Raw genomic sequence first — 26635 nt, 5'->3', positions numbered from 1 at the left:
CGTCTAATTTTCCAGTCAATTAGCCTGATATTTGAATAGTGATCCACAATGAGATATGCAGTTCTGAAACGGTTTAAAAACCTGTTTGATTGTCTGCCTGCTTTATGTCTTGAGTAAGTTTTCATGACATAATCATGGCACCAATCTTCATTCCAAACTTAATAGAATGCAGAGGTTGGCCTTATTAATATAACTACATAGTTAGGTGTCTTTTTATCCGTTTGTAGCTCAGTCAGTAGCTAAAGATGAAATGGCACAAAATACAGATGATAATCAATAGTTCTGGCTGCTGACAGGGAAAGTCACTTCTGTTGTTATGCGAATATGTCAAGGAGACAACGATTTGGGAACTAAAACATTGCAAAGTGTGACACAACATTCCAATGTCATGTGAGCTGGAGGTAGAAAAACAGAAACACTCACCATTGTTATGAAACTTCAAATCTCCGACAAATTTAACATACTCATATGTAGGCGGTTCTTTTGGGTGGCTGTTTCCTCTGGCTAAATGACAGCAGAACTCAATGTGTGCCTTACCTGGAAAAAAATAGCAGATGGGAGTTAGCTGGAGTGTCTTCAACAAAACATAATGCTCGTGGTAAAGAAAAATAAATTGAGATTTCTTTTACTGCCAAAGCAAATAACCCATTAGGTTATATTTAGACATCTTCTATAGGCTCTTCCTTTCTTAGATAATATATATATATATATATATATATGTAAGTATGTGGACATCCCTTCAAATGAGTGGATTCAACTATTTCAGCCACACCCGTTGCTGACAGGTGTATAAATTCGAGCACATAGCCATGCAATCTCCATAGACAAACATTCGAAGTAGAATGGCCTTACTGAAGATCTCAGTGACTTTCAACATGGCACCGTCATAGGACACCACCTTTCCAACAAGTCAGTTTATCAGATTTCTGCTCTGCTAGAGCTGCCCCGGTCAACTGTAAGTGCTGTTATTGTGAAGTAGAAACGTCAAGGAGCAACAACGGCTCAGCCACTAAGTGGTAAGCCACACAAGCTCACAGAACGGGACCGCCGAGTGCTGAAGCGCATAAAAATCATCTGTCCTCGGTTGCAACACTCACTTCCGCGTTCCAAACTGCCTCTGGAAGCAACGTCAGCCCAAGAACTGTTTGTCGGGAGCTTCATTAAATGGATTTCCATGGCCGTGCTGCCACACACAAAAGCTCGCAACTATATTGACTCTGGAGCAGTGGAAATGTGTTTTCTGGAGTGATGAATCACGCTTCACGATCTGGCAGATGAATCTGGGTTTGGCAGATAATAGGAGAACACTACCTGCCCCAATGCATAGTGCCAACTGTAAAGTTTGGTGGAGGAGGAATAATGATCTGGGGCTGTTTTTCATGGTTCGGGTGAAGGGAAATCTTAATGCTACAGCATACAATGACATTCTAGACGATTATGTGCTTCTAACTTTGTTTGGGGAAGGGCCTTTCCTGTTACAGCATGACAATTCCCCTGTGCACAAAGCGAGGTCCATACAGAAATGGTTTGTCGAGATCGGTGTGGAAGAACTTGACTGGCCTGCACAGAGCTCTGACCTCAACCCCATTGAAAACCTTTGGGATGAATTGGAATGTGAGCCAGGCCTAATCACCCAACATCAATGCCCAACCTCAATAATGCCCCTGTTGACTGAATGGAAGCAAGTCCCCGTAGCAATGTTCCAACATCTAGAGGAAAGCCTTCCCAGAAGAGTGGAGGTTGTTATAGCAGCAAAGGTGGAACCAACTCTATATTAATGCCCCTGAGTTTGGAATGAGATGTTTGACAAGCAGGTGTCCACATACTTTTGGTCATGTAGTGTATATCTTCTTGTAGTCTTCATAGTGCAACATGATCAACTCTGTTTTGAAATAGTTTCATATTTTATGTGAGTGCAATGGATGAATCTCTGACAGAGCCGGTGAATCTCAGGGAAAAGAATGATGACAATTATTTTTGCCATTACAACTGCTGCTCCTCACAACCACTGACAGCTCAGACATTTTGTCCTTTCTCTCATGGCTGGAAATCACATAGCTCCCGGTGAATGGCATTCAACCAAACATAGTGTGCTTCAGTTGTCATAGGACGGCTCAGCAGTGTTGTTCCTAGAGCTGAGGTTTTACTTGGCAGGGGAACGAGACCAGCGGGGGAGAGGACGAGAGGGAGTATGTATGTCACTGTGTCATCAACACACTTACAAACTGAGCACTGGTGATGTTCCAAATAGTCTTCATCCAGACACATGGTCACAGTCATGTCATTTTCTAGCGAGTGCATGGCTCCTCTTTTCTTCTAGCGAGTGCATGGCTCCTCATTTCTTCTAGCGAGTGCATGGCTCCTCTTTTCTTCTAGCGAGTGCATGGCTCCTCTTTTCTTCTAGCGAGTGCATGGCTCCTCTTTTTTTCTAGCGAGTGCATGGCTCCTCTTTAAATGGGTTGCCTTGGGTCAAGAGAATGCCTCCACTGACTTGTCAAAGCACTAGCTCAGATGTACTGAACACACTGAGGAGACTCACTGTATACCATTTTTATTAAGCCTCCAAACCCAATGTGTTGCTGTTAGATTGGAAATAAAGCATGGCCCTGTGCCATTCTAACAGAGAGAGAAAGAGAGATCTGTGGAGAATGATACATTTGGGATTTAAAGTGCAGAAAAAAAATTCCTTATCAAACCAAGACTGATATCATCCCTCCATTGTTACATATATATGTGGATTCAAAGAGAAGTAAAATGCTTCCTCTGTGGAACTGTAAGCTCCAACTCAAGTATCGGAGTTCACTTATCCAAGAGTAGTTAGAAGTACCCGACATAATGTATGTATTAGTGATGATCCCTCAACTCAACATAGCAATTGTCAACAGAATGATAGCAGCACATTAATCAAAGGAAAATTGCAGACTTCCTAAGCATTCCGTGTGCTAAACATGAGAAGCAGTGTTGTTTTTTGTTTATATATATATATATTTCTTTACCCCTCTTCGTGGTATCCAATTGGTAGTTACAGTCTTGTCTCATCGCTGCAACTCCCGTACGGACTCGGGAGAGGTGAAGGTCGAGAGCCGTGCGTCCATCGAAACACAACCCAACCAAGTCGCACTGCTTCTTGACACAATGCCCACTTAACCCGGAAGCCAGCTGCACCAATGTGTCAGAGGAAACACTGTACAACCCTATACCATAGACACCCACCTGAATGACCCAGATACTAAGAAGAAGTCCCTATCTGTTTTATGGGCCTGCTGTAAGCGGCCTGTATGCAACCAAAATGCGGTCAGAGACCTTCTAGAGCAGCACCGCCCCCTCAAGATTCTGAGCCTGCCTGGCAGGGTTGGTCCTGCAAAGCCAAAGCCCCCTGTAGGGAGAGCATAATATACAAGGAAATTCTCAAAGCTGCTAATGAGAACCTTGACGACCTTGTACCTAGCCGGTGGGGATTCCGGTGGGGTGCCCCCACCCAGGCAGTGGCAGTGCTGGCAACACTAGCTGCAGTAACCCATGGGGATGGGGTCATACTCTGACATTCAGAGAGGGGGCATATTATTGTGGCCCTGGTGGTACAAAATCAAAGGTCTGACTGCACAGAGATGCTTGGGAATATGGTCAATAAGGGGACCATGTTGTGGGTGTTTCAGGGGAAGGGGGTATATCTGACCTCCATCATGTAGGATGTGACAATGGTTAATAAAATCTCAACATTTCTGCCCATTTTTTTTTTGAGCAGATTTGCAGGCCTTCTCATACAGCTGCAACTGTATACGCATTCGTAAATCAAGACCTTTCTTGAGTTGGGCTCTGGGAGGGTGCAACTGTTGAGAATCTGAATCTATGGTTGTTGTGGGGAAAGGGGTTGAGTGTGGATGAGTGTGTATGAGTGTTGCGGGTGTGTGGGTGTCCCACAACTGTTGCGAGGGAGTAAAATATGTTAGGGACAATATAGGATGATTTACAATAATTGTTTGCTAATATAATAATTGTTTGCTGGCCAATGTCATTTTGGTAATGGCGAGACTGTTGAGGGGTAAAAATACTTTGCATAAATTGCCTACATTACTACAAATATTAATAGCTAATTATGGAAAATAAGGATAAAAAAATGTATATTTATATTTAAAAAAATATATTTATAGTTGAAGTCGGAAGTTGACATACACCTTAGACAATTCCTGACAATTCTAGTAAAACTTTTTCCCCACAACAACCATAGACTCAGATTCTCAACAGTTGCACCCTCCCAGAGCCCAACTCAAGAAAGGTCTTGATTTACGAATGCGTGTACAGTTGCAGCTGTATGAGAAGGCCTGCAAATCTGCTCAAAAAAAAATGGGCAGAAATGTGGTAGGCTTGATTACCAACAACAACGAGACGGCCTACAGGGAGGAGGTGAGGGCCCTCGGAGTGTGGTGTCAGGAAAATAACCTCACACTCAACGTCAACAAAACTAAGGAGATGATTGTGGACTTCAGGAAACAGCAGAGGGAACACCCCCCTATCCACATCGATGGAACAGTAGTGGAGAGAGTAGCAAGTTTTTAGTTCCTCGGCATACACATCACAGACAAACTGAATTGGTCCACTCACACAGACAGCATCGTGAAGAAGGCGCAGCAGATCCTCTTCAACCTCAGGAGGCTGAAGAAATTCGGCTTGTCACCAAAAGCACTCACAAACTTCTACAGATGCACAATCGAGAGCATCCTGGCGGGCTGTATCACCGCCTGGTACAGCAACTGCTCCGCCCTCAACCGTAAGGCTCTCCAGAGAGTAGTGAGGTCTGCACAACGCATCACCGGGGGCAAACTACCTGCCCTCCAGGACACCTACACCACCCGATGTTACAGGAAGGCCAAAAGATCATCAAGGACATCAACCACCCGAGCCACTGCCTGTTCACCCCGCTATCATCCAGAAGGCGAGGTCAGTACAGGTGCATCAAAGCTGGGACCGAGAGACTGAAAAACAGCTTCTATCTCAAGGCCATCAGACTGTTAAACAGCCACCACTAACATTGAGTGGCTGCTGCCAACACACTGACACTGACTCAACTCCAGCCACTTTAATAATGGGAATTGATGGGAAATGATGTAAATATATCACTAGCCACTTTAAACAATGCTACCTTATATAATGTTACTTAACCTACATTATTCATCTCATATGCATACGTATATACTGTACTCTATATCATCGACTGCATCCTTATGTAATACATGTATCACTAGCCACTTTAACTATGCCACTTTGTTTACATACTCATCTCATATGTATATACTGTACTCGATACCATCTACTGTATCTTGCCTATGCTGCTCTGTACCATCACTCATTCATATATCCTTATGTACATATTCTTTATCCCCTTACAATGTGTATAAGACAGTAGTTTAGGAATTGTTAGTTAGATTACTTGTTGGTTATTACTGCATTGTCGGAACTAGAAGCACAAGCATTTCGCTACACTCGCATTAACATCTGCTAACCATGTGTATGTGACAAATAAAATTTGATTTGATTTGATTTGGAACATGTCCTGTCTTAGGTCAGTTAGGATCACTACTTTATTTTAAGAATGTGAAATGTCAGAATAATAGTAGAGAGTGATTTATTTCAGCTTTAATTTCTTTCCTCACATTCCCAGTGGGTCAGAAGTTTACATACACTCAATTAGTATTTGGTAGCATTGCCTTTAAAATTATTGCACTTAGATCAAACGTTTCGGGTAGCCTTCCACAAAATTCCCACAATAATTTGGGTGAATTTTGGCCCATTCCTCCTGACAGAGCTGGTGTAACTGAGTCAGGTTTGTAGGCCTCCTTGCTTGCACACACTTTTTCAGTTCTGCCAACAAATTTTCTATGGGATTGAGGTCAGAGCTTTGTGATGGCCTTGACTTTGTTGTCCTTAAGCCATTTTGCCACAACTTTGGAAGTATGCTTGGGGTGATTGTCCATTTGGAAGACCCATTTGCAACCAAGCTTTAACTTCCTGACTGATCGGCAGTGTATCAAATACTTGTTCTCCCCACTGTATATATAATATATATATGGGTATGTATGTATGTATGTATGTATGTATGTATGTATGTATGTATGTATGTATGTATGTATGTATGTATGTATGTATGTATGTTTGTATGTATGTATGTATGTATGTATGTATGTATGTATGTATGTATGTATGTATGTATGTATGTATGTATGTATGTTTACCCCAAAAATATATGGGGGATTGGAACTGACGCAGACAATTACATTGATGGAAGCAACAATCCATCCACAATATAACCCAGAATCTCTAGTGGCACAGCTAGCACTGCGATGCAATGCCTTAGACCACTGCGCCACTCGGTAGGCCTGAAGCAGTGTTGTTTTACATGAAAGAAAGGAGATGAAAGACAAATACAGGAATTGCCTATTGTGAATGAGGCTAGGAGGAGATGATGATTATTCCAGACACAGTATCGTACAGGAATACAGTTATGCTTTGTATTCCTGTAGTTCTAAACATAGACCTAGACGATTCCACACCGGTCTCTTTCTCAGAAGAGCACAATTGTAGCGTGGGATTGAGGTCAGTCTCTAGAGCCCTAGATACAGGCAGCACTGCTGTGGATTACTGACGCTACCATAACAGTGATTAAAACTCCTATCCACGCTGCTCGGCCAGCTACTATTTTTAGCTAAAGGACTCATCATAGGACCAAACTGTCTAGCAATCCAATAAACGGCAACCTGCTCTATATTTAAGGGCTCCATCACACCAATATCGTTTTATAGCCAAGCGTACTTAGCACATCTGAACAGAGGTGCTGGCCGTAATTTGCTACACCAAGTGCGCACCGATTTCACATGTAGAATCATGTGAAAATATTGGCAGTCAGACGTCTATAGCAGGTGGTCCCTAAAACACGCGCGCTGAATGATCGGCAGAAGAACAGAACAGTACAGTGTGAACTCCTAAAGCACAGTGGCAATAGTCAAGGAAATACAATAGAACTGGATGGATGCCTACAGGAGAGATTTAACACCGTGTCAAACAGAATTTTCCCCACTGCTGGAATAAAATCGCTGCTTGTGTTGGAGGTTTTGGTGTGTGACTGCTCGGCCACTGCATGCTTTGATGTATAATTCATGACATGGAGATATCATCCATGAAATAAGTGATATCCAACTTGAATAATTGTTCTGTAACATAGTGCCAATAAGAAAAACAAAATAGAACAAATGTTTATTCAGCTACCCTAGTTAAGACCTGTAGATGAACAACAACATAATTATGTTTTAAATGTTTGTTAAACGTCACCCAGGCCTCCCGGGTGGCGCAGTGGTTAAGGGCGCTGTACTGCAGGGCCAACTGTGCCACCAGAGACTCTGGGTTCGCGCCCAGGCTCTGTCGTAACCGGCCGCGACCGGGAGGTCTGTGGGGTGATGCACAATTGGCCTTGCGTTGTCCGGGTTAGGGAGGGGTTGGCCGGTAGGGATATCCTTGTCTCATCGCGCACCAGAGACTCTTGTGGCGGTGCCGGGCGCGGTGCACGCTAACCAAGGTTGCCAGGTGCACGGTGTTTCCTCCGACACATGGCTTCTGGGTTGGATGGCTTCTGGGTTGGATGCACGCTGTGTTAATAAGCAGTGCTGCTTGGTTGGGTTGTGTATCGGAGGACGCATGACTTTCAACCTTTGTCTCTCCTGAGCCCGTACGGGAGTTGTAGCAATGAGACAAGATAGTAGCTTCTAAAACAATTGGATACCACGAAATTGGGGAGAAAACAGGGTAAAAAAAATAAAAAAATGTAAAAGCTAATTAATATGGTGATGGGCTCTCTGATTAGACATCACAGATGACTTCTCATCACCACCAGTCCAAGACAGGCAAGAACATTGTAAACTTCTCATCAAACAACACTATTGTAAAATACACAGCCATCTCCTAAGCTGAGCATTCTTGGTGGTGGTACTGAGAGAGTGAAAAGGAGGAATAAATACTCACTGTCCAGGATGTCAGCAGAGATGGGGTCAGTCATCAGCATGTGGGATGATAGCAGCTTATAGACCTCCCCATGCTCACGCTCATGGAGGAAGTTCAAGATATTTTGGTCCACCATATCTGACTGATACAAAAGGATAAAAGGTCAGTTTCTATGGTCCATGATTGTCCATGAACATGTCATATATCATAGTCATATTATAAGTTATGGCATTACATATCATACTGTGGTGTCATTGTCCAAATTGTAATAAAGCATACATTGATTTGAATGAGTGTATTGAGAGCATAAGTACAGTACCAGTCAAACGTTTGGACACACCTACTCATTACAGGGTTTTTCTTCATTTTTACTATTTTCTACATTGTAGAATAATAGTGAAGACATCAAACTATGAAATAGCACATATGAAATTATGTAGTAACCAAAAAAGTGTTAAACAAATCAATGTAGATTTTAGATTTTAGATTCTTCAAAGTAGCCACCCTTTGCCTTGATGACAGCTTTGCACACTCTTGGCATTATCACAACAAGCTTCACCTAGAATGCTTTTCCAACAGTCTTGAAAAAGTTCCCACATATGCTGAGCACTTGTTAGCTGTTTCTCCTTCACTCTGCAGCCCAACTCATCCCAACCATCTAAATTGGGTTGAGGTCGAGTAATTGTGGAGGCCAGCACTCCATCACTCTCCTTCTTGGTCAAATAGCCCTTACACAGCCTGGAGGTGTGTTGTCTCAATATCATTTGTTTTTGAACTGGACTAATTCGCAAACCAGATGGGATGGCGTATAGCTGCAGAATGCTGTGGTAGCCATGCTGGTTAACCTCTCTAGGGTAGGGGGCAGCATTCAGAATTTTGGATGAAAAGCATGCCCAAATTCAAAGGCCTGCTACTCGGGCCCAGAAGATATGATATGCATTTGAATTTGGATAGAAAAACACTCTAAAGTTTCCAAAACTGTTAAAATAGTGTCTGTGAGTATAACAGAACTAATTTAGCAGGCGAAAACCTGAGAAAAATCCATTCAGGAAGTAGTTTTGTTTTGTTTTTGTAGTTTTCTATTCAATGCCATTACAGTATCCATTAACTTAGGACTCCATTTTCAGTTCCTATGCCTTCCACTAGATGTCAACAGTCTTTAGAAATCGTTTCAGGCTTGTAATCTTATAAATGAGGAAGTAAGACCAATCTGAACGAGTGGGCCTTAACGTGTCGCAGAGCTTTTTCAGGCGCATGTGCATTTCTTGTTTACCTTTTATATTGACAATGTTATTGTCAATATAAAAGCACCCCCACACCATCACACTTCCTCCTCCATGCTACATGGTGGGAACATGCGGACATCATCCGTTCACCTACTCTGCGTCTCACAAAGACATGGCGGTTGGAATCAAAAATCTCATATTTGGACTCATCAGACCAACGGACAGATTTACACCGGTCTAATGTCCATTGCTCAATTTTCTTGGCCCAAGCAGTTCAACCATGAAGGCCTGATTCACGTAGTCTCCTCTGAACAGTTGTCGAGATATCTGTTACTTGAACTGTGAAGCATTTATTTGGGTTGCAATCTGAGGCTGGTAACTCTAATGAACTTATCCTCTGCAGCAGAGGTAACTCTGGGTCTTCCTTTCCTGTGGCGGTCCTCATGAGAGCCAGTTTCATCATAGCACTTGATGGTTTTTGCGAATGTACTTGAAGAAACTTTCAAAGTTCATGAAATGTTCCGGATTGACCGACCTTCACGTCTTAATGTAATGATGGACTGTTGATTCTCTTTGCTTATTTGAGCTGTTCTTGCCATAATATGGACTTGGTCTTTTACCAAATCTTCTGTATACGCACCCCCATGTACCCTAGAGAGGTAAAGTGTGCCTTGAATTCAACTGATTGGCTCAAACGCATTAAGGAAAAAAATTCAAAAAATTAACAAGGTACACATGTCACGCCCTGGCCTTAGTTATCTTTGTTTTCTTTAATATTTTGGTTAGGCCAGGATGTGATATGGGTGATGTATGGTTTTTGTCTCATCTAGGGTGTTTGTACTGTCTTGGGGTTTTTGTAGATTTATGGGGTTGTGTTCATTCTAGGTGTTTATAAGTCTATGGTTGCCTAGATTGGTTCTCAATCAGAGGCAGGTGTTTATCGTTGTCTCTGATTGGGAACCATATTTAGGCAGCCATGTTCTTTGGGTATTTTGTGGGTGATTGTTTCCTGTGTCAGTGTTTGTGGCACACGGGACTGTTTCGGGTTTTCACGTTTCTTGTTTTGTAGTTGTGTTCATGTTTGACTTTTCCTATTAAAACCATGGACACTTACCACGCCGCATATTGGTCCGATCCTTGTTTCACCTCTTCAGAGGAAGAGGAGGAAATCCACCGTGACAACACATTTGAATTGAAATGCATTCCAGGTGACTACCTCATGAAGCTACTTGAGAGAATGCCAAGAGTGTGCAAACATGATTCCATACTACATGATTCCATATGTGTTATTTCATAGTTTTGATGTCTTCATCAAAATTCAAGAAAAACCCTGGAATGAGTAGGTGTCCAAACTTTTGAATGGTACTGTATATACATTAATATTAAGTTACAAATAATCAAACATGTAATTCCGAGCTAGATCAGCGTGGCTCTCACTTACCGGTAAATGGCCAATGAGTGAAGACACACTGTCGGACACATATATAATGTTTCCATCTGTAGTTAGTGCTATGAGGAAACCGTCTAAAGCCTATGGAAGGAAACAAAGTCATTATTATTATGCCGGCTACTATAATTATTGTGTGTTATATTTCTTCCAGAGGTACATCATGGGTACTGTTGGTGCTGGCCTACAGAGGTTCATCAGGATGTTATTTCATATCAGAGGAGGTAAACGTGGAGCTGAGCTGATTTTTACCTCCAGCATCAACTGGGTGAACTCCTCATTACTGAGGAACGAAGGCTTCCAGTCCTGCCGGATCTCACATGACTCTGTCTGTGCTGTGATTTCTGAAACAGAGGAGGCAGAGGAAGGCCAGGAAGAGGGGTTAGATATATCTGTTAGCACTACACATCCACATCCAGGCACCATCGCTGCCAAATAGGTTAGTAGTGGAAGGATCCTGATGAATACCGGAGACACATAACAGAAGAGGAAAAGAGGTTAAGAAATATCCCAGATCAGGAATGTTTATCTCAGAAACACTGACATCTGTGACCTTGATTCTGACAGAAGACTGAGTTGAGGTTATGTCGGTCTGAGCCAAGCTTGAAAGGAAAGTGGAGTAGTCCTCTCTTTTCTCTCTGTCCTGTCCAACAAGTACAAGACAGCTAATGTCCTCCACCCTCATCGTTCTTTCTCTTCACACCCTTTTTGTGAGCAGTGATGTTCTGCATGTAGGGCAGGACGCACGTGCCACGCGCACACACACGACAGGTCAGCAGGAAGCCAACGCCAATGTGATGACTGACGCAGCCGACTACGTTACACATTCCTACCTTTCTGTTTCTGCAGGAAGTCGATAGTTCTCTGCAGTATGGTAGACTTGTCCATCTTGCGTGGATGGCCTTGGCCCTGCAGCATGGTGCATAGCTCCTTGATGAGCACATTGAATTGGTCTCTTCTTTTCTTTTCTGATTTGTTCCGAGATGCCCTTGAATAGAACAGATGATAAATGTACAGGATTACATTTCTGACCATATACACTTTGGGAACTTTGACCATCTATATGCTTTATAAAGAAATGCATTTGAAGTGGAAATTGCGAGCTCAACGATTCTAACTACAGCTTCGTATTTATGAAACACACACTCCTGAGTGACAGCTGCTTATCAATAACCACCATTGCAATTCACTCATTCCTCTGCCACAATAAAACAGCTTGCAGGATGGAAATCCCTTCTGATAGCACAAGCAAACATTTATGAAGATTCATCTGATATGGACCTGTGATGGAAAAAACTATGACATAAATAGCATCGCAAACACAAAATCTACCATTAACACAAACGTTCAGACATTTTCTCTTAATTGAAGTTTTTGCTGCCATTCTCCCCAGACTCAAATACATCTGCACCCCCTGACTAATGATTTGAAAGTCTATTTTCAGCTAGACTTGTGTGCATCATTACTGGAAAGCAAAAATGTCTTGACCCTGTTGGATAGATGGAGGGGGCCCTCTCCTCAACACATTCCTATGACATTTTTTTAAGCTGTCCAGTCACAGAAACCAACAGAAAACTTTGTCTTAGCGCTGAAAAGTGATTTTGAGAGATGAAAATGTGAAGAGTCTTGACATCTGCAAAGCAGATGCCTTCACAGATGTAATGCCAAACAGGGCCACGTCAAAGTGGACCTTTTATTAACAGGTACAAGTTGTGAACTACCACTTGTCTCTGTCTGCCTCATCTTGCGTCCTCACACTCAAAGGTCTCTTGCTCAGAGACACACACGTGAACACACACACACACACACACACACGTGGAATACCTTTTTGCCCTGTCTTTATCATCTTCATCCATCAAATCGTCCACACAGCTGCTGGTGCTAGAGGGAAAAGGGAGAGACGAGTTGGAATGCCGTTTCTCTGAATATTCACCAATAAGATTATTATGCCCCTTCTCCTCTACAACATTATGAATAGAGACAAATAGACACCCTTGGAGTGGAAACCATTCTTAATAATGACTTAATCTATATCTTATACATAAACAGGTTCTCTCCTATGGTCCTAAAGAAACTGACTTGTGCCAAGATGTTTTCTAGGGTGTTTGTGTTCATATAGTACAGTAGTCAACCAAGTATATGAAGAGTTTCATTCCAAAACGCTATATATCCATTTTCAGAAATGTTGGTAAAGGAGCTTTTATTGCTTAAAGAAATTATGGAAGAGACGTGTGTTTTTCACTATCTAATCATGGCATGGGGTTGTTCAATGACAGGCATGTGTTTGTTTATGTAACGATGTACGCTGAACGTCAGGAAGCCCGTTCAGTGAGTGAATACATGTCATAAATAAAGGAACAAAACAAGGAACAGCGCACCGACATAGAACAGGAACAATGACCACTGGGGAAGAAACCAAAGGGAGTGACATATAAAGGGCAGGTAATCAAGGAGGTGATGGAGTCCAGGTGAGTATCATTATGCGCCTAACGCTGGTGACAGGTGTGCGCCGTAATGAGCAGCCTGGTGACCTAGAGGCCGGAGAGGAAGCACAAGTGACAGTTTCAAATCTATCACTTTGATGGTTTCATTTCAGAGAGACAAATAATCATGTTTTCTTTTCAAAATGCTATATAAATCGGCCTCAATCTCAGATAAATAATTAGTACTGCTAGGTTTTACACAGACAAATGTAACAAATAACTACATTTTTATTAAGAACTGTACAAATGGTACACAAAAACAATTTAAATATTTTTTCTCAATACAGTAATATGAGATTTTTACATTTGACATTTTAGTCATTTAGCAGATGCTCTTATCCAGAGCGATGTGCATTTATCTCAAATCAAGTACATTTTTATTTGTCACACGCTTCGTAAACAACAGGTGTGGACTTACAGTGAAATGCTTACTTACAGAACCTTCCCAACAATGCAAAGAACAAAAATAGAGAAATAATAAAAGTAATAATAGATAACAATGAGTAATGATAACTTGGCTATATACATGGGGTACCAGTACCGAAACGATGTGCAGAGGTATGAAGTAATTGAGGTAGATATGTACATGTAACTAGGAATAAAGTAACAGATAGTAAACAGTAACAAATCTAATTTTATTTGTCACATACACATGGTTAGCAGATGTTAATGCGAGTGTAGCGAAATGCTTGTGCTTCTAGTTCCGACAATGCAGTAAAAACCAACGAGTAATCTAACCTAACAATTTCACAACAGCTACCTTATACACACCAGTGTAAAGGTATGAAGAATATGTACATAAAGATATATGAATGAGTGATGGTACAGATCGGCATAGGCAAGATGCAGTAGATGGTATTGTGTACAGTATATACATATGAGATAAGTAATGTAGGGTATGTAAGCATTATATTAAGAGGCATTGTTTAAAGTGGCTAGTGATACATGTATTACATAAAGATGGCAAGATGCAGTAGATGGTATCGAGTACAGTATATACATATGAGATAAGTAATGTAGGGTATGTAAACATTATATTAAGTGGCATTGTTTAAAGTGGCTAGTGATACATTTTTTACATGTATGGCAGCAGCCACTCAATGTTAGTGGTGGCTGTATAACAGTCTGAGGGTCTTGAGATAGAAGCTGTTTTTCAGTCTCTCAGTCCCTGCTTTGATGCACCTGTACTGATCTCGCCTTCTGGATGATAGCGGCGTGAACAGGCAGTGGCTCGGGTGGTTGTCGTCCTTGATGATCTTTATGGTCTTCCTGTGACATCGGGTGGTGTAGGTGTCCTGGAGGGCAGGTAGTTTGCCCCCGGTGATGCGTTGTGCAGACCTCACTACCCTCTGGAGAGCCTTACGATTGTAGGCAGAGCAGTTGCCGTACCAGGCGGTGATACAGCCCGACAGGATGCTCTTGGTTGTGCATCTGTGAAAGTTTGTGAGTGCTTTTGGTGACAGGACAAATTTCTTCAGCCTCCTGAAGTTGAAGAGGCGCTGCTGTGTGGGTGGACCAATTCAGTTTGTCCGTGATGTGTACGCCGAGGAACTTTAAACTTTCTACCCTCTCCACTACTGTCCTGTCGATGTGGATAGGGGGGTGTTCCCTCTGCTGTTTCCTGAAGTCCACGATTATCTCCTTTGTTTTGTTGATGTTGAGTGTGAGGTTATTTTCCTGACACCACACTCCGAGGGCCCTCACCTCCTCCCTGTAGGCCGTCTCGTCTTTGTTGGTAATCAAGCCTACCACTGTAGTGCCGTCTGCAAACGTGATGATTGAGTTGGAGGCGTGCAAGGCAGTCGTGGGTGAACAGGGAGTACAGGAGAGGGCTCAGAACGCACCCTTGTGGGGCCCCAGTGTTGAGGATCAGCGGGGTGGAGATGTTGTTACCTACCCTCACCACCTGGGGGCAGCCCGTCAGGAAGTCCAGTACCCAGTTGCACAGGGTGGGGTCGTGACCCAGGGTCTCAAGCTATGGTGTTAAATGCTGAGCTGTAGTCGATGAACAGCATTCTCACAGTTATTCCTCTTGTTCAGATGGGTTAGTGCAGTGTGGTTGCGATTGCGTCATCTGTGGACCTATTGGGGCGGTAAGCAAATTGGAGTGGGTCTAGGGTGTCAGGTAGGGTGGAGGTGATTTGGTCCTTGACTAGACTCTCAAAGCACTTCATGATGACGGAAGTGAGTGCTACGGGGCGGTAGTCGTTTAGCTCAGTTACCTTAGCTTTCAGCAGCGTATGTGATGAGTCAAAAAAGTGAGTTGTAGTCAATGAACAGAATTCTCACATAGGTGTTCCTTTTGTCCAGGTCGGAAAGGGCAGTGTGGAGTGCAATAGAGATTGCGTCATCTGTGGATCTGTTGGGACAGTATGTGAATTGGAGTGGATCCAGGGTGCCTTTCAAATCAAAGTTTATTTGTCACGTGCGCCGAATACAACAGGTGTACAGTGAAATGCTTACTTACAAGCCCTGGCGGGACACAATGCAAATAGTCCGGGTAGCCATTTGATTAACTGTTTAGGAGTCTTATGGCTTGAGGGTAAAAGCTGTTGAGAAGCCTTTTGGTCCTAGACTTGGCGCTCTGGTACTGCTTGCCATGTGGTAGCAGAGAACAGTCTATGACTGGGGTGGCTGTTGTTTTTGACAATTTTTAGGGCCTTCCTCTGACACCGCCTGGTGTAGAGATCCTGGATGGTAGATAGCTTAGACCCAGTGATGTACTGGGTCGTACGCACTACCCTCTGTAGTGCCTTGTGGTCGGAGGCCAAGCAGTTGCCATACCAGGCAGTGATGCAACCAGTCAGGATGCTCGCGATGTTGCAGCTGTCGAACATTTTGAGGATCTGATGACCCATGCCAAATCTTTTCAGTCTCCTGAGGGGGAATAGGTTTTGTCGTGCCCTCTTCACAACTGTCTTGGTGTGTTTGGACCATTCTAGTTTGTTGGTGATGTGGACACCAAGGAACTTGAAGCTCTCAACCTGCTCCACTACAGTCCCATGAATGAGAATGGGGGCGTGCTCGGTCCTCCTTTTCCTGTAGTCCACAATCATCTCCTTTGTCTTGACTACGTTGAGGGATAGGTTGTTATTATAGATGTGAGTGCTACGGGGTGACAGTCATTTAAACAGGTTATTCTTGGGCACAGGGACTATGGTAGTCTGCTTGAAACATGTAGGTATTACAGACTGGGTCAGGGAGAGGTTGAAAATGTCAGTGAAGACACTTGCCATCTGTTCGGCGCATATTCTGAGATAGCTAAGTGAGACAACACCATATCACAGTCAAATATACAAGATACAAACATTGCATTTCAGCACAACAATGGATATATGGCTTTTTGCAACAAAAAAACAAAACATTTTCTGTCACAACCTAATCAGTTTCACCTGTCCTCGTTAATGTCTACACCCCCTCCAGGTGTTGCTTGTTTTCCCCAGTGTATTTATCCCTGTGTTTCCGGTCTCTCTGTGCCAGTTCGTCTTGTATGTCCAAGCCTACCAGCGGTTTTTCCCGTTTTCCTGCTTTGCCTTTCTCCTTTTTCTAGTCCTCCCGGTTTTGACCCTTGCCTGTTCTGGACTCTGTACCCGCCTGCCTGACCATTCTCCCTGCCTTCCTTGCAAGCTTGCCAGCCATCTCCTGGACTCTGACCTGGTTTTGACCTTTTGCCTGTCCATGACCATTCTCTTGCCTATTCCTTTTGGATGTATTAAACATCTTAAACTCCAACCATCTGCCTCCCATGTCTGCATTTGGGTCTTGCCTAGTGTCATGATATTTTCGTACACATCTAAAATCTATTAATACAAATCTGAGAACAGTAATATGTCACACACACACACACACAAATGTACCCATAAGAAATAACCACTGATGAAAAAACACAAATGTAAAAAATTGGTGGATATAGCATTTTGGAAATAAACCAAGTAATATTTCTCTATACAAACACATGTATTTGACAGTGACAGGAAACACAAGAGAGAATAAAAGTAGCCTAGATACTTACTCCCATTCCCTCCTGCTGGACGGACATAGGGACCCAAAGTCGGAAAGGTTGTCCATTCTCACTCCCTCTCCCAGCCAGGCCCTATCTGAAGTCTGATGTATCCCATCTGCGCCCCAGGAAAAAGCTAATGATCACCTGCTGCTGTTGCCCACCTCCTCCTGGAGTCCACCACAGAAACACCAAAACCTGTGGAGGACAATAGGAATGTGGGCTTGAGTAAAGGGGGAAAATCTAGGCCTATTACATTCGATAATCCGTTAATTACAGTAACTTGATTCATCTGCAGTTTCATTCAAGTGTCATAACTGTAATACACACAGCGACAGTGTTGCCCCGCAGTATTCTCTTATTCACACTTAAGCACATCCCAAAAGGTACTTGAAAGTGATCCTATAACCAATTCTATGCTGACCAAGTGTACGTTTTAAAGTTATTCTTGTGAAAAACAATGCTTACAGAATTATCATGTTTATTGTAAAATACAATAGGCTATTATTTATCAACCCAGAGCATATCTCAGAGAATATAATCTCAGTGAGTGAACATTACCAGAAGAAACATAATTATTCATTGTGATTTATGAGCCATGATTTTCCACAGTGAACAGCATGATTTAAAGGGAAGAGTGTTAAACATCAATTACCACCTGGATACAACAATTCAACATGGAGGAGCTCTACTGTCCCCAACAAATTAGAGGCAGAGACACCTCTTTTGCTAATCCACCATTACTGGTATTAAAATAATAGAGGTATGTGGGCTGGAAATGTATTTATTTTAATTCTAAAAGTTTGGACACAGCTACTCATTCAAGGGTTTTTTCTTTATTTGAACTATTTTCTGCATTCTATAATAATAGTGAAGACATAAAAACTATGAAATAACACATGGAATCATATACTAACCCAAACAGTGTTAAACAAATCAAAATATATTTTAGATTCTTCAAAGTAGCCACCCTTTGCCTTGTTGACAGCTTTGCGCACTCTTGGCATTCTCTCAACCAGCTTCACCTGGAATGCTTTTCCAACAGTCTTAAAGGAGTTCTCACATATACTGAGCACTTGGCTGCTTCTCCTTCACTCTGCAGTTGAACTCATCCCAAACCATCTCAATTGAGTTGAGGTCGGGTGATTGTGGAGGCCAGGTCATCTGATGCAGCACTCCATCACTCTCCTTCTTGGTCAAATAGCCCTTACACAGCCTGGAGGTGTGTTGGGTTATTGTCCAGTTGAACAACAAATGATAGTGAGACTAAGCGCAAACCACATGGGATGGCATAGCCCTGCAGAAAGGAGTGGTATCCATGCTGGTTAAGTGTGCCTTGAATTCTGAAAATAATCTGATTTATTTAATCTTTTACCCAGATGTAATAACAAAAACAACAGTACAAGATGTTGCAAACTGTGTTCATATCTTACGACTTAGACCTCAAACACTTGATGTATACCCTTTACAAAGACAGAAAGTGGCTACAGATGGAGAGCGAACTACAAAATCACAAGAATATATTTTAAAATCAGAAGATGATAGGATGGGTGTCCCTTTGAGAACAAGGAATTTGGTCAGTGGACTACGCTACTTCTCCTTCAATTGGACAAAAACACTGACCAAGTCCAGTAGAGTAGACTGGACCCGTTGGGCACAAACGTCAATTAAGTATCTATTCCACATTGGTTCAACGAAATTTCATTGAAATGACATAGAAACAATGTTGAATCAACCAGTGTGTGCCCAGTGGGGAGCTTCTTCCATCGAAGAGGACTTCCTTTACTTTCATATACAAGGAAATAAAACATTGAACAACCCATGCATTTTGGTGGTCTACTGTACATGGTGCATGGTGAATTTCTACCTGGAAACTCTTTGAGTGAGAATATTACACCACAACCAGAATGCATTGAGTTCAGTGAGACAAGGTTTACAGCTGTCAAGTGGAGTGACACATGTGCCCTGGGGGGCACGGATCTTAAATTGTCTGCCAGAACTTGATGGCAGAGGAGAGGAATACACATCCAAGTTTATGTTCATGACCGTCGCCTGCACTAACATACACCACCTCAGGCAGGCACGCCGCAAGATTACTTTTCTCACGAACTCTGGCAAGAAACGATTGACGTGTCAGACTTCATCTTTCTAGAACTCGTCTGTACACATGCTGAACTACCTCACAATGACAAAAACCTGTTGTATTGCAAAAGGTAGAAAACCTCTTATCTTGATCTTTGGGAGATTTTGATGAAAGTATTTCATTAAAGAAACAAACTGAGAGCCTCCCGGGTGGCGCAGTCGTTAAGGGCTGATCCACCAGAGACTCTGGGTTCGCGTCCAGGCTCTGTCGCAACCGGCTGCGCCCGGGAGGTTCGTGGGGCGACGCACAATTGGCCTAGCATCGTCCGGGTTAGAGAGGGTTTGGCAGGTAGAGATTTCCTTGTCTCATTGCGCACCAGCGACTCCTGTGGCAGGCCGGGTGCAGTGCACGCTAACCAAGGTTGCCAGATGCACAGTGTTTCCTCCGACACATTGGTGCGGCTGGCTTCCGGGTTGGATGCTCGCTGTGTTAAGAAGCAGTGCGGCTTGGTTGGGTTGTGGATGCATGACTTTCGACCTTCGTCTCTCCCGAGCCCGTACGGGAGTTGTAGCAGTGAGACAAGATAGTAGCTACTAACAATTGGATACCACGAAATTGGGGGAAAAAAGGGGGGAAAATTCAACAACAAAAAACAACACAAAAAAACTAAACAAACTGAAAAGCCATGCAATAGCATATTCACACTGCCAATGGTACACGTTCTCTCTCTCTCACACACACACACACACACACACACACACACACACGCATACATTCAATGGAATTCAGAAAGTAATTATTTTTATTGAAGCATCCATCTTTAATCTTAGAATCGTTCAACTATGAAACCTGTCAATATATATCACTGCTGAGAATGGTTTGGAGGGAGCTGCTGGTTACAGCTCTCAACTCTTTCATAACCAAAGTGACTTATTTACGTGTTCATCAAGGATGTAATTATTATCACCTTTGCATCATGTCAAGGAACAATTGGTTGTTTGCTTGAGGTGAGAGGTAGCCAATGACGGCATAAGGACATCCAATCTCGGCTGAAGTGTCAGTAAAACATACGGTGAAAAAAAGGGAAAGAGAATGTGAGAATAAACGCATATGACGTGACATGTTTCAGGCTGATGATATCATTTAAGGGGGGTGATTTGATTGTACTTGACAATGATGTAATTGATGTGACGTTTGTGATATGTAATGTCAGTGTTGTACGTAATGTCACGACAGCAGGTAGCCAAACTGTTGGAGAGCTGGGCCAGTAACAGAAAGGTCGCTGGTTTTGAATACCCGAGCCGACAAGGTTAAAATTCTGTCGATGTACCATTGAGCAATGCACTTAACCCTAATTTGCTTCAGGGGTCATGTACTACTATGGCTAACCCTGTAAAATAACACATTTCACTGCACCTATCTGGTGTATGTGACATTAAAACATTAGTTTTTCATAAAAATATTATACTAAATGGTCTAATTTGTATAGACAGGTTAGCTGATCATCAAAACCGACGCGTGCACAACTATAGGGCAAAACAGATGGGGCCGGCTTAGATTGTTGACAACATGTAAACTACAGTGCAATCGTAAAGTATTCAGACCTCTTCTCCTTTTCTCCAGAGTGGCACAGCAGTCCAAGGCACTGCATCTCAGTGCTAGAGGCATCTCTGTAGCACTCCACCAATCAGGCCTTTGTGGTAGAGTGGCCAGACGGAAGCCACTCCTCAAGTAAATGGCGCATGACAGCCTATTTGGAGTTTGCCAAGAGAAACCTAAACCTAACCATCCCTACAGTGAAGCATGGTGGCGGCAGCATCTTGCTATGGGGATGTCAGAATCAAGGGAAAGATGAACGGAGCAAAGTACAGAGATATTTGATGAAAACCTGCTCCAGAGAGCTCAGGACCTCTGACAGGGTCGAAGGTTCACCTTTCAACAGGAAAACGACCCTAAGCACACAGACAAGAAAATGCAGGAGTGGCTTCGGGACAAGTCTCTGAATGTCCCCTTGAGTGACCCAGTCAGAGCCCTGGCTTGAACATCTCTGGAGAGACCTGAAAATAGCTGTGCAGCGACGCTCCCCATCCAACCTGACAAAGCTCGAGAGGATCTGCAGAGAAGAATGGGAGTAACTCCCATTCTTTTATAATAATTGTATTTAACCTTTATTTTGACAGGTAATCATGCTGAGACCAAGCTCTCTTTCACAGATGAGCCCTGTGTCCACATCAATACACACTACACACATCAATAAACACATCAACACGCACATCAATATTCAAATCAATACATGAAAAGCAAAACACAATCATAGAAAACAAACACATTCGTCAGTAAAATAGGTCCTCAATCAGCCTGTTGAATTGCCCTAGAGGCACCAATTCATCACATTTTAGAGAGCCTTGGAGATTATTCCACAATTAAGGGGCAAAAACATTTAAAGCAGATTTACCTAACTCAGTGCTTTTGGGACTTTAGATCTCTTCAATATCCACTATCTTCTAATCAAGGTAAACATGGTTTTAAAATGATTTCTCTCAAAAAAAGACAACTCATTCCCTTGCAAGGACACACTATACTTGTAAATCTATACCAGTGAGCTGAATTGTGCTTTTTAAGAAAATGATTAACTACGTTGTGAAATACACACAGGACATATAACACTTCTCTATGAAAATAGACATAGAAAGCATAGAAATTAACATTGTATAATAGGTAGCCTAGTTTATTTGTATGTTGACATCTTGGCTTTAAAAGCAGAAGCCAACAGATATATCCATCCAAAATGGAAGGAACTGCCAACCTATAGCCTACTGTACGTTTGAATTAATACAAGACGAGAGTGACCCAAAACGCAAAGGACATTACAATCTTACATACCTTGAAAACTGGACTTTAGATCCATACTTTACTTTTGAAGGTACTCCTTTTCCAACAGCCAACTGTGTAAATCACTGAGCCAACTATCCTAAGCTTGACTCACCACAAGCACATCGCAAACAGATCATAGTGTATGTATACAGACGCTGCCTAAGTATTATTCAAACTACAATTTGAGTAACATCCCTATTCAGAAACATAGATTCCAGGAATAATCATTTTCAGGTCTATGCTCGGTCTGTTTTCCTCTACCACTCAACATCCTCAGTTGACAGTCCCTTGTAAACAGGACTGAGCCGCTGTGAACAGGGAAAGTAGGTCAGTCGGTAGCTCAATACTTAACTAATGACATCATTAGCAACCAGCTGTGCAACACACAATAAGAGTATATAGTGAGAAAATAGTTTGGATAATAGGCTATTGACACTTGAACGCCATTTCGGGACACATTATTCTGAATTTGAACGTTTGTAATTAATTTCAGTGCCGAGTTTCTTCCAGGTGAATTGAAACATTGTAACCGACAGAGGGTAGAGCAGGACGTGTAGAAACTCGGATATGTTCGAGGTTTGCTGTCAGTGAGTTTGCTCCCAATTACTACATTGTAATAATGTTGCCAATGATGTATATGATCAAGGCCTTATTGTCACCTATATCATGTAGCCTATAACCTCCTGTGTATGGTTGACAAATATTGAAATTAGAATTAAATGAATTTTATACTGAAAACTTCTGAGTTCATAATGAATGACATTTGACCAGCCTTTTCTAACAAATAATACTGAACAGTGTAATTATGAAAAATATTCAGTACAGTAGGCCAACATACAAGCAGAAATAATTTCCAAAAAATGTCAGCCTATTCTAAGAAAATATCTGGTACTGTGGTTGCCCGATGCTACCAATAAGATAAGAACTCTAAGTCACATGTCTATAAAGGCTACGCTTTACAAATAATGTTAGTACAATTTACAGAATATTTCTGTCTGTTCAGAGAAGTCTATTCAGAGTCTAATAATTTAATGAAACATAATTAAACCCAACTGAACAAAAGCGTTTATGCTACTCATCTCATTGTAAGAAGTACTGCATCTTCCCAATTTGTGATATCAAATTAGGACCTACCAGAGTTGCAGAACAATCAGGGAACAGTTAAGCAAAAGGGAATATTGGACAGCTCCTGCAGACAGAGTAATAAAATATACACAACCTAGTTATGGGAAATAATAAAATAGCACAAGATCTGATATGCTGTAACAACAACACACAAACCCACATTTACAGTGCACACATGGCAACACACAGATTCAGATTCTACATACTCTTCTGTATTATTACAAAAAAAATATTCAGTAAGTTACATGAATACCCGTTGCATGATATAAAAATAAGAATGTTCTTGACTGACTTGTCTTAAATAAAGGTAAAATAAAAAATAAATACAACATTTCCCTGCACCAGCAGCCTTGCAGGATCATCTCCGCTACACTGGTAATATTGATATATCAATAAATGTGTTTTGAACTGGATCTCATCTACTTTCAAAAAAATGTTACTGAATGCTTTCTGAATACCAAACTCAAGCTACTGTACACATACACAATAAAAACACGCTTTGCTTCTTTTTTTGTGTATCGCACACATAGACACCTGTTACTCTGATAAATCTTCAATAATTATAATAATGAGGGACAGATTTTGTCACGTTCGTAATAAGGATCTGACCGAGGCGCAGCGTAAGTAGAGTTCCACATGTTTTTAATAAACCGAAAATCAGCAAAACAAAACAAACAAGCACACACGAAACGTGAAGCTATATGTATAGTGCAGACAGGCAACTACACATAGAACAAGATCCCACAAACACCAAAGGGAAATGGATACCTAAATATGATCCCCAATCAGAGACAACGATAAACAGCTGCCTCTGATTGGGAAACATATCAGGCCACCATAGACATACAAATCACCTAGACCTACAAAAACTCTAGACATTTTAAATTGACAACTTACAAATTTGCGTTTCTTTCTGCAGTCCAGGTGACATTTAGTCCACTATCTACAGCTTTAGACAACCTCATGAAAAGGAAAGCATATGAATGAGGAGGCTTCCCAAGCAATAAGAGCCATAACTACTTATCTGGCTGCAATAAAACCTTATTACTTTGTTTACCTGAGAAATGTAACATCATGACACGTTTCAACTTTAAACTTGTCAGTTTCTTAACTAATTACAGCCATAAGCTTCCTGTACCAGAATGATGCTAAAGTCTCAGAGGTGGAAATGTGTTCTTTTCACACAGACTTTAGCTCCAAGACCTGTCTTCGAACTCAAACTGGATACAAAACGTCACTGTTTCCTTTTGAGACCTTTGGAAATACCTCAGAGTATAAGCTGGATAATACAAGGCTTGGTTTTTAATGGCAGCAATAGTCAAACTGATACAGAAATAAACACAGATTCAATGGCAGTCGTACGCACACTCAGAAACAAACCTGGGATGCCTCTATTCTATAATCTCTCGTAGACAGATTCTCGTGGACAGATGAAACAGTGAGAATCTGTCAAGGCTCACGTAGAATTATGTGATATGAGCAGCAGTAGTTCCTGGTTTTGGGTTTTCGTCATTGATTATTTGGACGAATCAGGATTGGACGAAGGCGGTAATTAAACTGGTGCGGTGATTTTCAAGCCTGTGTATGGATGATGAACAGTTTCCACTAGATTCCACAGCCACAAAGTTAAAATTTGCTGTATCATAAAACAAAAATGTGCTTATTGGCCATGATAAACACATGTGAAATTAGCGGAAGTTTGGCTGAGTTTTGTTTGTGAGTGATGAGACTTCGCCTCCTTCCTTTGTACAAAGCTAATCACAATTGTTAATGGAATTAACCCCAGAAGTAAAAGGGTAAATGACAAACTTTCACAAGATAATTGTACTTCTGGGTAACCGAGATGATCTATTCTGTAACCATTGCCATGTCCTGTGTCACGTAGAGTTGGCCAGAAGGCTAAACTGGATAACCTAACCTCTATCAAAATAAAAAAAGATGGCGGAACCGCAAAAGTTCTTCTGTGCAAAGGTGTTTATTTACAAGTGATTCCAGAACAAAAAACAACAGTACTGCTATCAACGTCTACCTTATGGGACAGCTTAAAAACAATGCTGCCCCATCCACAGCTCAATCCAAACTGCCTCTCCATGACTTAAAGAGAGGCTCCTTTTGTAGGGCTAGCCCCTCCCCTCAGAACAATTAACCCTAATTAATTAATCAATTAACAATACAAACCTACATTTTCCATGAACTAAACATACTAAAGGATATACATTGCAACACAGTTTTAAACAATATCACAACATAACATTTACAACATTACATCACTACTGACTATCTTTCAATATGCCCATATGCATTAATGAGCCATTTGGGACAGGCACTATAAAGCCAACCCAATTCCCTTAGCTCGGGTCCTTTTCCAGCATACCCGGAAGCTACAGAGATGGAGAGAGAGGAACAGAACAAACGAACAATGCGCTCATCCACAACATTGATAAGTATAATAATTATTGTATCTCTCAAATATGAACATTGACAAGTGTGAAATGCATGCACCAAGACAGAAGTTAATTTGTGTGTCGACCCACATTGTTAACTTATCTTATAATGGCGCAGGGAGGAGTGATGAATATGTGTGTGCGTTAAAGAACCAAATGCTGCCCGCGGCCAGTGACGGACTTCTACGTCACATCCTGTGTATCAAGGAATCATGGGAACCTGTCCATTCCCCCCCCCCCCACCCAGTAGACACTATAATCTCTCCTATTACCTGTTTTCTTCTATTTCACTGAATTTTATTAACCTTAGCCAATTGCAGTAGTAATATTGTTACAAAAAAACAATAATAATGCTTTATCTCGTAATGACAAAATGCAAGTGGATGCAGAGATTCTGGCAGCTTTTAAATACCTGATTTCCCTTCAACAGTCTCAGTCAGAGACACACCAACCCCCAAGCTATTTGTCTACACTACTGTCACGACTTCCGCCGAAGTCGGCTCCTCTCCGTGTTCAGGCGGCGTTCGGCGATCGACGTCACCGGCTTTCTAGCCATTGCCGCTCGATTTTTCATGTATCCATTTGTCTTGTCTTGTTTAGATACACACCTGGTTTTCATTTCCCCAATCAATCTACTTGTATTTAACCCTCTGTTTCCCATCATGTTTTGTGTGTAATTGTTTCATGTTATTGTTGTGTTTTATTATGCGCTTTACTTTTGTTATGTTCTGTGCGTGTTTGATTTTATGTAGTGCTCTCGTTTTTGGAACTAAAATAAAAGTGCGCCTGTTTACATCACTCTACTCTCCTGACTTTGCCTCTAATACACCTGTTGAAAACTACCATTCAAAAGTTTGGGGTCACTTAGAAATGTCCTTGTTTTTGAAAGAAAGGCTAAAATGTTTGTCCATTAAAATAACATAAAATTGATCAGAAATACAGTGTAGACATTGTTAATGTTGTA

The 26635-nt window shown here is 41.8% G+C and overlaps 1 protein-coding gene across 3 annotated transcripts in view; it reads right to left on the bottom strand.

The window, feature by feature from the left end:
• LOC135550506 (neuronal PAS domain-containing protein 2-like) overlaps window positions 1–26635 on the bottom strand; it is a 74754-nt gene that overhangs the window by 20658 nt on the left and 27461 nt on the right. For all 3 annotated transcript variants that reach the window (XM_064981401.1, XM_064981402.1, XM_064981403.1), the window contains exons 2-8: window positions 17158–17343; window positions 12487–12543; window positions 11496–11650; window positions 10915–11006; window positions 10657–10746; window positions 8011–8131; window positions 424–537 (exon numbers count right to left, since the gene is read on the bottom strand). In XM_064981401.1, coding sequence (XP_064837473.1) covers window positions 424–537; window positions 8011–8131; window positions 10657–10746; window positions 10915–11006; window positions 11496–11650; window positions 12487–12543; window positions 17158–17213 — 685 coding nt within the window. In that variant the 5' untranslated portion in view covers window positions 17214–17343. The remainder of the gene's footprint in view (window positions 1–423; window positions 538–8010; window positions 8132–10656; window positions 10747–10914; window positions 11007–11495; window positions 11651–12486; window positions 12544–17157; window positions 17344–26635) is intronic.

Source organism: Oncorhynchus masou, chromosome 12, assembly GCF_036934945.1.
Source record: "Oncorhynchus masou masou isolate Uvic2021 chromosome 12, UVic_Omas_1.1, whole genome shotgun sequence".
Taxonomy (NCBI): domain Eukaryota; kingdom Metazoa; phylum Chordata; class Actinopteri; order Salmoniformes; family Salmonidae; genus Oncorhynchus; species Oncorhynchus masou.
This window is presented reverse-complemented; position numbering and strand designations above follow the sequence as displayed.